The sequence below is a fragment of the Pocillopora damicornis genome, chromosome 1, assembly GCF_964200805.1.
Source record: "Pocillopora damicornis chromosome 1, jaPocDami1.2, whole genome shotgun sequence".
NCBI lineage: Eukaryota > Metazoa > Cnidaria > Anthozoa > Scleractinia > Pocilloporidae > Pocillopora > Pocillopora damicornis.
Window position 1 is genome coordinate 36,618,946 of NC_142670.1, and position 12,047 is coordinate 36,630,992.

The following is a 12,047-nucleotide window of genomic DNA, read 5'->3' on the forward strand; positions in this document are numbered from 1 at the left end:
AGCAGTAAATAGTTATGAAAAGAGTTGTTTCTCTTTTTTCAGAGGAATTTGTAATGAGAAACTTGCAAAACTATTAATAAGGAAATGCTGCTTATTCATTTGGTACCAGAACAGGCCTTTTAAAATTAAGTTTGAAGTCATCTTTCTAAGAGTTGTCCAGTTTAACAACCATTTACAAAAGACAAAAATAAACTACATAACACACAGTCCTGAAATTTCAAGGCAGCTCCTTTAGCATCTTGGCTAATTACTAACTGCAACCTTTATTGACAACCCTGCATTAAACAATTATTCCACAGTTAAGTCTGCAACCCCTCCTGAAATACTCCAGGATACCAAAAAAAACAACAACAAGCAAACAAACATATTAGTGAAGTGAATGTTGTGCCGCGTAGCACTGGGAATACAAATGGTGAAACAGAGAATTAACTCTGAAGTGTAAATTAAAGTGCTATTTAAACCCATGAATAACCCACAGGGCGTTAGCCCTAATAAAGGGAAACAGGGAACCACACGAGGCAAAGAAAAAATCTTTTGACCTCGGTGGGAATCGAACCCACGACCTCCGGATTAGATCTACCGTTACTCTGCCGACTGAGCTACGAGGTCGCACAGAGAAAGTCGGGGACGATTCAGGATGGTGAATCGCGGCGAAGAGAAAGTAAGGGTACATATGAATGTTGTGCCGCGTAGCACTGGGAACACAAATGGTGAAACAGAGAATTAACTCTGAAGTGTAAATTAAAGTGCTATTTAAACCCATGAATAACCCACAGGGCTTAAATAGCACTTTAATTTACACTTCAGAGTTAATTCTCTGTTTCACCATTTGTGTTCCCAGTGCTACGCGGCAAAAACATTCATATGTACCCTTACTTTCTCTTCGCCGCGATTCACCATCCTGAATCGTCCCCGACTTTCTCTGTGCGACCTCGTAGCTCAGTCGGCAGAGTAACGGTAGATCTAATCCGGAGGTCGTGGGTTCGATTCCCACCGAGGTCAAAAGATTTTTTCTTTGCCTCGTGTGGTTCCCTGTTTCCCTTTATTAGGGCTAACGCCCTGTGGGTTATTCATGGGTTTAAATAGCACTTTAATTTACACTTCAGAGTTAATTCTCTGTTTCACCATTTGTGTTCCCAGTGCTACGCGGCACAACATTCATATGTACCCTTACTTTCTCTTCGCCTCGATTCACCATCCTGAATCGTCCCCGACTTTCTCTGTGCGACCTCGTAGCTCAGTCGGCAGAGTAACGGTAGATCTAATCCGGAGGTCGTGGGTTCGATTCCCACCGAGGTCAAAAGATTTTTTCTTTGCCTCGTGTGGTTCCCTGTTTCCCTTTATTAGGGCTAACGCCCTGTGGGTTATTCATGGGTTTAAATAGCACTTTAATTTACACTTCAGAGTTAATTCTCTGTTTCACCATATTAGTGAAGTGAGCAAACAACCACATGCGTGACTTTCACGTAATATAAAATTCGTGATTGCAGCATTCCCACGTGCGTAAAGTGCTTGTAACTTACGGGAAACACACGCATGTTACACCAAAAAAACCCGCGTGTAGTACAAGAGGCCGATTACTCGCAATTTCTCGTAGTTTTGAATTTCCCTTTTGTTTTTCAGAACACCCATATACCTGTACTTTTTTACACCGATGCGATAGAAATTAATTGGAAAAACATTCCTTGAAATAGGAAGTCGTCCTGTATTTTCAGCGAAAAAGATTGTCAAGTGATCAAAACAACACCGGCCAGATTATAGTCACGTGCTCGGCAACGACTTGTGGAAAGCGATCATCTTTCATTCTTACCATCAAAACAGTCACGCTTGCATAGAAGAATAACAAAACGAAACGATTACAACGGAAAGACCCAAATTGGCGTAGAAAGAAATAATGCTGCAAATTACCATTTTTTTATGTCATGTGTACATGTTTCCGTGGGAATTTCTGTGTCAACAGCTTGCTGTCACTCACAAACTCTTCGTGATTCTCGCTGGTCCTCGTTATGTTCGGCGCATGGACGATTCGAAGACGCTTCAAATTTGGTTTTTAAGTTGATCATAGCACTAATCTGAAACATTTGAAGTCCATTTCAATATAGTAAATGTCGAAACAGGCGTGTAAAGACAATAAATATCGTAACGATCAGTGCAATCATAATAGCGCCACGACTTTGGACTTACTTCTTCGGAAGGATAGATCTCGAGTTCGAAGCCGACTAATTACGACTAATTACGAAGAGTCCACGCTAATTTGCATATCGCAGAGCGCCCACAAGAACTCGTTTCTACGCTATCGTGTATCCACGAGTTAAAAAGTAGTAGCAGAAATTTTTTCAATTTTTTTTCAATGACTGTTACGAAAATATTTACTGCTCCAAGTATTTCCAGTATTGCCGTATAAACAAATAAATAGCCTAAGCCACCAAGAGGTAATTTATTTGTTGAAGACGATTACCAAACGTTCAAAAACACGCCAAAAAGCTTCCAGTGAGGGAAGGAAAGGCATATTGCATGATAAAAGGAAAAGTTAATACCCCAGATCCCTCCTGTGAATCTGTATTTGTTCAAATAATTTCCACACAAAAATTACTATTCAGACTGTTGATTCCAGGCCTAATATCACCCCTGTAGTACAGTTGACTCACAGTGAGCGACAGGTTTGCTTCCGCTCAAAAACCCCTTCCAAACACTTTGTCAATAAAATCCCACACAAGTACGCATTGCGGACCTATTTTGTTAATAGTTAACGCCTGAGCGGCCGACAAATACTTATGCAAATTTACTCAGTTTATCATATTGGTGTTGTAGACGTTTGAGACTGAAGAGCAGGGGAAAAACACTCAAAGTCGGGTCAACACACCTTGCTTCAACGGAATAAGTCGACATAGCACTGGTTTCGATGAATGCTTCCTGAGACAAGTTATCAATCGGACTAGCGCGTGGCGATCGAAGCAAAAACACGAGTAATTGTGTCGATTATTCTCGAACAATCAGAGTAATCCTGCCAAGAGAAGGGAGACGAAACATAAGTTTTCGCAAACGTCGACGAGTATCCTCTACGCAAAACAAACGAGTGGAACGCCACTTTTTTTAAAAGGTATGTTTCTTTTGTTGATATTCTGATATAGGATCGGAGCGGAGTGACAACACCAACAAAGTAGACTTTCGTCTGCAATTTGTAAGAGTGCTGTTAAGTTTGAAGTAAATGTATAGAGTACCGCGACTGTCCAAATCTCTTTAATCGTCAAATACTAAAGAATGAGATACCTAACAGACAATGGTCACCGTATTCTTATCCCGTGTGAACAAAAGAATCTGGTACGATCTCAAACATGTGCATCAAGTGAGTCACGAAATGCATGTGATATTTACCTCTCATATCCTTCAAATGATTCACAAAACTAAAATAGCTCTGGTTGTTTTTAAAAGCCGTTTCTTCAACAAAGCACTAGTTAAGAATATTTCCTCTTGACGTTTTAGATTTTGAAGGAGTTTTCACTATATTAGAAATACGGTTGATCGCAAACGGAAACGTAGAACAAACCGTAATATCTTCAAGTGGATAAAGGCCAACATCCTGTATTCAATGAAATTTACGAAATGCGTAAAGAAGCTCTTTATTAACAGCCTTTGGCGACAGCAAAATGTAAAGGACTGAAAAGCTTGCTTGACTTAGACTAAAAATAGTTTCAACAAAAAATGTGGTGCTGCGACGTTGAGGGGTATTTGGATAATTTGGTTGTATCAACTGAGAATGAAATAATAATGTAAACTGGCCACCGTAGCGGACATTTCGCTTTGGCGTCATCCGCCCTGAAGAAGGGCTAAGTCCATGAAACGTCAGCTTCAGAAACTCTTTACGGTGGCTAATTTATATTATCAACTCAGTTGAGAGATCCAAATCATCTTGCTTTGACATCAACCATATTTGCCTTCGGGCAGCAATTTGTTCGGTAGTCCACAAGAATCATAGCAAAATTTTTCAAGTCAGCACACAATGAACGCCTCAACAAAAGTGTGAGAACTTCACGACAACCGTTTGAAAATCTCACTGCAATGGCAAGTATATTTTTTTTCTGTCTTTAATAAAGACATTTTTTCCGTCAATTCTAAAATAGATAATTTTTCTTAAATTAAAGTATGTGTAAACATGATTTTTTAAATTGTACGTCAAACTTTCGCCATGATAATTGTGGGTCATCATTTTATTGAGATATCTGCTCCCTAGGTCCGCTCAATCACATACTTCGTGAAGGAAGGGAAAAAGGTTGAGTCAGTTTCATTGTAAATTATTTTGTAAACGCACAGCCGCGCAAGGTTCGTCGTAACGTCCTGGAGACGATTTTCACAGCGTTATGTTATAAAGTCACGCAATGTTAGATTGCGTGACCTCAAAAAATCACATCTTTCTACAACGGTTAAATTAGTTAAGTGGGGTTAAATTACTTTAAACTTAATTTGTTAACTTGAAATTATGCTCTCTGAAGTTATCTGAAGGGTTATATGGCCCAATGAATATTTTCTAAGTCTAAAATATCTCCTGATGGTGAAAGTGATGACTGAGCTAAGTAAGCTCTTTCGTCTCTTCGTTCCTTTGTTCTTTCGTTTCTTCGTTCCTTTGATCTTTCGTTTCTTCGCTCCTAAATTCCTTCATTCCTTCTTTCCTTCTTCGTTCCTTCGTTTCTACGTTCCTTCGTTCCCTCGTTCCTTCGTTCCCTCGTTCCTTCGTTCCTTCGTTCCTTCGTTCCTTCGTTCCTTCGTTCCTTCGTTCCTTCGTTCCTTCGTTCCTTCGTTCCTTCGTTCCTTCGTTCCTTCGTTCCTTCGTTCCTTCCTTAATTCTTTCGTACCTTGCAAGAATTTACTTCCTCTTTACTTTTAACATGTTTTTTTCTCTTCTCACAGTGATACGAAGGTCAGCTTCCTTCATATTATTTTATGGAAATTAAATGTACGTTCGTGCAACATATCAAAAAAATCTGGTTGTTTTTTATTGTCACTTTGTTCCTTTGCGGATGGGTCATCATTGAAAAACTGGACAAACCTAGCAGAATAACACCTTATTTTTATGATCAACAAAAAGATAACGTCTATAACAAAAATTCTACATCTTGGCTTGAAGAAGTCACCGTATATGACGTTAAGCAATGGCAGAAGAAATTCTACACTTCGCTGGCTATAATACGAGAAAAACCTCCAAAAAAATGGAAATCAAGTGTAACCAGGATTATGGCTTATAATGTGTACACTCAAGGGTTGTTGGACAATTTACGACGGTTCAAACTGCCAAGAAATGAACTTGGACAAAGTGTGCACATTGGCGCAAATAACGGTTTGTTGCTGTTTCCAATGGTAGCATCATGTAAGCCCATATTACCTGATGTGGTTCTTTATAACAGGATATTTAAGACCGGAAGTGAAACGACGGGTGCGTTGTTTGGTTTCTTAAGTTACGTGATGGATTATCTGTACACCAAACGTGAGTATTTTTTGTAGCAAACTACTTAAAGTGTTCATGACTTGTCATAGTTTGTGGTCATTATTTCATTATCTTCCGCCTGGTAGAAAGAGGGGGGGAAGGGGGTCGGAGAATCTTGATTGTATCACGATAAAATTTACTTGATCTTCCCCTGAGCCACTCTAACATGTTTACGATCTCCCCTCATTGGCAGTCAATTTTTTTTACAGTTTTTCCTGTATATTCTGTTGGCGACGACTCAGTGATACCCATCTAAATCCTCTGAAATTAGTGTCGCATGCAACAACCAACCAGAATAGAGATACATTTCTGCAGAAACCAATAAGATCTAAGAGCTAAGGAAATGTATTCAAAATAATTAACAGAAAATGCATACTGAGGCTGTGTTAATGGCGCTGTTTTTCGGTTTATTTATTGTCCGTTGTGACCATAGATATTAATTAGAAGCTGCGTTTGTTCTTACTTTATGACAGAAACTACAGAAGATTTCTATGACAAGGGCGTCTCTGCACCATATCCAATGATTATTGAACGTAAAGTCAGAGGAAGTCGAAAAGTGCTTTTTAATGCACACTTTTTCTTCAGAAACAACTTGGACCTAGAATTGCGTTCTCATACTTACATTAATCAAGTTCGAGAGCCAGTTGCAAGATTTATATCTCATTACTCTTACATGCGAAGTACAAACCGACCCAAGGATAGAATACAACAGATGATTGACAGCGGCGAATGGAACGAAACTATTGAAGAATGTTTCGAGAAACAAAGCCAAGGTTGCAGACGTAATGTCATGACGCGTTTTTTCTGTGGAACGGACAGATTTTGCAAGAGCGACGCGCCTAACGCGCTCATTAAAGCGAAGAAAAACATATTACAACATTACGCTGTTGTTGGTTTGCTGGAACATTTTCAATTAACTTTAAAAATTCTACAAAGGCGACTGCCCTTTTTCGTGCCAGTTGTACCAAGGAACCCCAGTGAATTGAGAGTCAATGAAGGTGTTAGAGGCAAGAACGTTTCTGTTAGTGAGGAAATGATTTCTAAGATAAAACGAGCAAACTGGGCTGACATGGAACTTTACGATTTTATAAAAGAGATATTTTGGAAACAGGCACGAGCTTGTGGGCTGTCTTAGCCACTTAGCTCTCAAGATTTAATCAGGAATTCTCCCCTCTTGCTCTCATACGTCACCTTGTAAACTAGTAATGAGAAATGATACACCGTTGGGCTGATCAGTTTGTCTACACTCATTACTTACTTGCAGCATAATTTTTAATAGTTTCGGGAAAAGGTGCATTTTGATCTCTTCTTGGAGTGAATGGTTAACCAACTCCTTTCTGAGATATTATAATTATTTATTTTGTAGCTATTTGTATATGCAGATATATATATATATATATATATTATGAGAATTATCGAAGCAGAGCAATTATTCGGAATATACGTCGCATAACTCACGAAAGAAATAAATTTTAAATTTATTTTTTTTATTTAGTATGTGAGCCGTGATTAGTCAGTTTAGCGAACCATATTTCACAGTATGGTCCGCTAGATTGACATATAATAATTATTATTACTTTTTCTCGGTCCCTATCGTAAGTTTCGGAACCTCGGGGTTTTTTCACTCGGATTTTTTGCCCGCGCGTTTCAGACTTAGACTATATATACGAACGGAAGAAACACTCTCCGTAATTTACAGTATGAATCGTGAACTCGATTAGTGAAAGGTACAGACGGTTCAACTTTCTTTACGGGAATTTTTTACTGTCTCAATTCCTTGCAAGTCTCAAGCTTTTGGAAACAGATCATATGGTCTGTTCCTATAGAGCAAAATATTTTCTAAAATGGAATTTACACTTTCGTCAAAAATGGAAAGTTTCTGATCCTATCCTGTTGCTGTTTACTCTCAGATTGATTATTGTCATAGAGCCTTTGTAACCATGGCAACCATTTCTGTCAGTAGCAAACTGGATCAATAGCGAAGCATGGGACCTTTTTTTTTTCAGCATTCACATGATCTTGATAGGAAATTGTTTTCTAGTCCTAAATTGATTCCAAAAATATTGATTGCAAAAGTGCACTACAACAAATTTTTGCGAATCAGTTTCATACAAGGCTTCCCCATAGAACAGCTAGTTATCATTGTTTAGGTGCACCATGGGCAGATTGTGTTCCGGTCGCGTTTGAATTTGAGAGAACTGGAACGTATGTCAGGCAAAAGAATTAAAACGAATCTTTTCTTAAATGCTAACGTCACAACTCATTGTAATTATAAATGTTTTCTTCGTCGAGACATCTAGACCTTTATACGCATAAGCAGCATTTCTACTTTCCGCTTGCTGGTCAGAGAATATTAAATTAGAAGCTATATTTTGCAAATAGTGGGATGACACCGACGAAAAATTAAGATGCAAACAGGAGAGGGTTATGTCATTATTTTTCTCAAAGTTACAACAAACAAACATTCCCACTCCGCAAAACGTGACCCCTCCCCCCTTCCCCCCCAACAAAAAAAGGTTTCCAAGTACTCTCAGGCAGAAAACTTCGCCTCATCCAAAGTTTTTTACTTTATTTTCTTTTTCAAATTTTAACAACAAACAGAACAGTCCATTGAAGAAAACGGAAATGACAATCTAACTTCTCGAGTTAAAAAAAAACTCGTTACACTTTTGGTACGAATAATGTCTTTAGCACATCGTTGAACAACAGATCGTTCAACACCTAGATTCACTTACAACAATTCCTATCTATCGAGCGCCGGATTCTTTTTCCATCTAAAATTCGTCTTCTTCTTCCTCCTCCATAATGTCGTGAAGAGGATTAATTTGCATATAATTTTCATCCCAAGACTGACTCATGTAGTGTTTCCGAAAATTTCGAGTTGGTAAAGTGATGCCGTGTTGACGCTGTGGTTTCTTGAATAAATTAGTCAGGCTTGGTAAAGTGCTGGTATTACTCTCTGGTAAACTTTGCTGCTAGAAAAATACAGTATTTATCAAACACCTACAGTTAGAGAACGGTCATTATTTGTCGCTTGAGAGTGGGAAAGGGAGGTTGACTGGGTGGTAGGAGTTTGGTTATGTCGCCATAAAATCCCCCTTTTAAACCCTCCCCTCCCCCCCCCCCCCACTTCTTGGGCTCTTTAGTATTCGAGTGTTCCCCCCCTATTGGCAGGCATTTTTCATTTGTCCCTTCTTTATACTCTGTTGCCGGTGATTGATCCCTTCTCCGTCCCCCTAAAAACCGTATGATCCCAGCTAAAATCCAGTATCCCCCGCCCTCAGGTGATAAATAATTAATGATACCTAAGTGGTTCATTAATAATCGCCTCCATTTGCCGCGAAAATGTGCCTGGATATTTAGCCACAGAAATTATCTGTGTTATGAAATGAAAATCTTCAGTTTCATAGTTCTGTTTTTAATCGTTGTCTAGTGACCTTGAGGGTTGACTAACTTTGACCGTGCAGGTGCTTGCCATGAGATCAATGTAGGTATCATATTGGTATATAGGATGTACTTAAACGAGGAATGGGGAATAGGGAATGGGGAATGGGGAATGGGGAATGGGGAATGGGGAATGGGGAATGGGGAATGGGGAATGGGGAATGGGGAATGGGGAATGGGGAATGGGGAATGGGGAATGGGGAATGGGGAATGGGGAATGGGGAATGGGGAATGGGGAATGGGGAATGGGGAATGGGGAATGGGGAATGGGGAATGGGAAATGGGAAATGGGAAATGGGAAATGAGAAATGGGAAATGGGAAATGGGAAATGGGAAATGGGAAATGGGAAATGGGGAATGGGGAATGGGGAATAGGGAATGGAAAACGTGGAATGGAAAATGGGAAAATATTTTTTTAGATTAAATGTTTATAATAGGGGATGTATATTTTCAGTGATGATTATCGATAACTACGGCATTTTTAAACGTTATATGGCTAAATAAAAGGAATTGAAAGTAATTAAGATCATGAAAGAAGGTAACTCGACTTGTTTCGTCATTTTAGTATCTGAACATAGGTAAGTAACTAGTTATTTCACAGATATTCAGAAGTTCAGGAGTTGGTTGAATCACATGCAACCACTATTTATACAAATTACCTCTTGAGACATCTGGTATGAACATTTAGCTATAGCCTAAGTAGCCATTAAAATGTAAAATAACTTCCTCATATAAAACCAATATATTGCAATTTTCGATATAGTTTTTTTTATTAGTTTTAAGTAATGCATGTGAACCGTTTGTATTGGCCTCAGTAAAGAAGCTCCTCTTTACAAATATGTGATAACACAAATTTGCACGCTATGATCTGCATGACGAGGGTTCGTCATACCATGCTATAATCAGCCCTCGGGAGGTGATTATAAAACTAAATTTTAGGATCGGAGAGCGATATTTTTTCGCTGGAAAATAGACGAAAAATATGAAGAAAAAGATGTTATTAGTTATTTAATATAGCCCGAGTAATTGGTTTTAGGAGATGTTTAAAAGCACCTCTTACCACGACTGTGGAAGCTGTCTTCTGTTTCTTTTTATTTGGTGTGGTTTTGGTACCTTTTTTTGGCGGCTTTTTTGAATTAGCCTGCTTCCCCTTTGGATTGATAGGTAGGGCATTTGCTCTCGTCTTTCCAGTGTTTCTCTTACCAGACGGACCAGGTTTCAGACCAGGCCGCCCTGCCGCTCTTTGTCTAGTGGCTCTCCTATTACTTTGAATCAAAGGTTAAAAGAGAGCACGAGTCATTTAAAATATACTCCGAGAGCGCATCGTATTTTCGTCTATTTTGCATGGCCTCAGAACAATGTCTCTAAGGCCTCGGGAACGAAAAAATTGAAAGCTAAAGAACAATTTTATTGGTTGTCTTTCAACCAGACTCAAAGTAGTCACAATAGTCACTCAGAGCGAAAGAAAGATCACAAGAAGCCAATAAGAACTCAAGGTAAACGCATGCGCGCAACCCACAACATCGTAACGCGACCGCCAAGTTAAGCTGCAATATTGAATTAAGGTTTTCATTCGATTGGTTATTAACGTGGCAGGAATTCGTTATCGATCACGCGGTGAAGTATTGAGCCGAACAAAACCAATCCCAGATTATCCTCTATACTTAGTGGAAATTAGCTATAGTACATAGCACTGTAAGTGCTTTTTCAGGTAAAATAGCCCTTCTCCTTCGATGTTTTGTTATTTCACAGTCATCAAACTTGCATGGACCGAAGCATTTTGTATGCCTTTGTTAAAGTAAAGAGATATCTTTGGCCCAGCCTTGGACTTGCGCATGAAAAATCTTTTTAAATGCATCTTCGCAAATGACAGAAAAGTTCGCATAATTTCATTTGTTATATTAAACAGTTTTTTTTACCTTGAAAATTAAGAACTTACCTTGATAATCTTAACCTGAAAAACCAACACATGCTCTCGCAAATCTTTTACATTTTAAAAGGTAAGTGTCTTCATATTATTTTGAATCGATTCATCAAATCATCGTAGCTTTTCTGACGCGCGTAAAGGTATGACGTCACAAAGACTGAAGATCATGCGCAAATTAGGTCACGTGATAACCACATCCCTGTTTATTGGCTCATCTCGTAAAACATTCGTCTCGTGTCTCGACGAGGGCTTATTCTTCAAAATTCGAGGCTACGCAGAGAAAACATCATCGTGGCCCTCGAAAGTTGTGAGAGTTTCTTGTGGGAAGTCAACGCAAAATTATAACAGCACAACCAACGGAAAATACCGATACTGATAAAGTCCGTGTTGAATCCGCTTTGGCCAATCGGCAAACCTGTGGATTTCAGTGGTGAGGTTCTCAGGTTAATTCAGGTTAAAGGTTCGGCTGAATTGAAGATGGCCTACAACGTGGTTTTGTTGGACAACGACTAAATTTTGTTCAAATAACCGCCCCCGAACGTTCTTCTCAGCGAACTTAATGTCTTCCTTGGGCCTACTGGGATTACTAAACCGTGGATTGCAGATTGGTAATTGAGTACTTATAAATTACAACACCGCCAGTGATTCGAAAATGTAATGGAACAAATCCTTTATTAATTGTTGTCTGTGTATATCTATCTGTAATAATTTTCCCCAAAAAAAGGCGTTTGAATACCCTTGACTGATCAAGACTTAAATAAGTTGAAAAAAATTCCGAGACAGTTACATTATCAAGGGTGTTCCAAGGTCAATGCCTTCCGATCACTTTCTCAATTTTCCTCAAGCCAACTTTCACCGTCATTTTTAACATTATATTCCAAATTTATCTATTACTACTGCTTTTTGCAAGTATTTCTAGCTTCGATATCCTCCTGTGACGTGTTGGAAATACTTTCAAAAACTACACAGAAAGAAAACCAACGTCGACACATGGGCAACAAAATGCTGCGAGTCGAGATATACAGAAAGGCAAAAGATAATTCCCTCAATTTTCCCTGTTCTAAACATTCCCCTTGCAAAGCATCAGCTGATTCAATTTGTCTACTAAATTTCACAATCAACAGCGGCAACGCTTAACTCACGCCTTATTTATAATCATAACACTCAAATCATTTATAAATATTATTATCAGCTTTC

The 12,047-nt window shown here is 38.8% G+C and overlaps 2 protein-coding genes across 4 annotated transcripts; one reads left to right on the forward strand and one right to left on the reverse strand.

Moving 5' to 3' along the window:
- The first annotated feature begins 2,722 nt into the window (after nucleotides 1–2,722).
- LOC113669749 (heparan sulfate 2-O-sulfotransferase hst-2) lies at nucleotides 2,723–7,724 on the forward strand. Of its 2 annotated transcripts, none has more exons than XM_027185827.2 (3): nucleotides 2,723–3,100; nucleotides 4,906–5,479; nucleotides 5,953–7,724. In XM_027185827.2, exons 2-3 carry the CDS (start codon nucleotides 4,939–4,941, stop codon nucleotides 6,612–6,614), a joined length of 1,203 nt encoding a protein of 400 aa, XP_027041628.2. In that variant the 5' UTR covers nucleotides 2,723–3,100; nucleotides 4,906–4,938; the 3' UTR covers nucleotides 6,615–7,724. The 2 variants fall into 2 exon arrangements, with proteins under 2 accessions (XP_027041628.2, XP_089059495.1); XM_089203369.1 differs by lacking the exon at nucleotides 2,723–3,100 and adding an exon at nucleotides 3,614–4,062.
- A 301-nt stretch (nucleotides 7,725–8,025) lies between these two features.
- Nucleotides 8,026–11,000, reverse strand: LOC149053600 (uncharacterized). Of its 2 annotated transcripts, none has more exons than XM_089203373.1 (3): nucleotides 10,863–11,000; nucleotides 9,984–10,188; nucleotides 8,026–8,454 (listed from the first exon to the last, which is right to left on the reverse strand). In XM_089203373.1, exons 1-3 carry the CDS (start codon nucleotides 10,892–10,894, stop codon nucleotides 8,254–8,256), a joined length of 438 nt encoding a protein of 145 aa, XP_089059499.1. In that variant the 5' UTR covers nucleotides 10,895–11,000; the 3' UTR covers nucleotides 8,026–8,253. The 2 variants fall into 2 exon arrangements, with proteins under 2 accessions (XP_089059499.1, XP_089059506.1); XM_089203380.1 differs by having other exon boundaries at nucleotides 8,026–8,451; nucleotides 10,863–10,977.
- Between the last annotated feature and the right edge of the window lie 1,047 nt (nucleotides 11,001–12,047).

Bases quoted from the DNA above. Each gene is read 5' to 3' on its own strand.
- LOC113669749 (XM_027185827.2), top strand. From the start codon at position 4,939: ATGGAAATTAAATGTACGTTCGTGCAACATATCAAAAAAATCTGGTTG. The intron at 5,480-5,952 runs GTGAGTATTTTT...ACTTTATGACAG, and splicing joins GGATTATCTGTACACCAAAC to AAACTACAGAAGATTTCTAT.
- LOC149053600 (XM_089203373.1), bottom strand. From the start codon at position 10,894: ATGTGTTGGTTTTTCAGGTTAAGATTATCAAG. The intron at 10,189-10,862 runs GTAAGTTCTTAA...TTTGATTCAAAG, and splicing joins TTCAGGTTAAGATTATCAAG to TAATAGGAGAGCCACTAGAC. The intron at 8,455-9,983 runs GTAAGAGGTGCT...GTATTTTTCTAG, and splicing joins AGACAGCTTCCACAGTCGTG to CAGCAAAGTTTACCAGAGAG.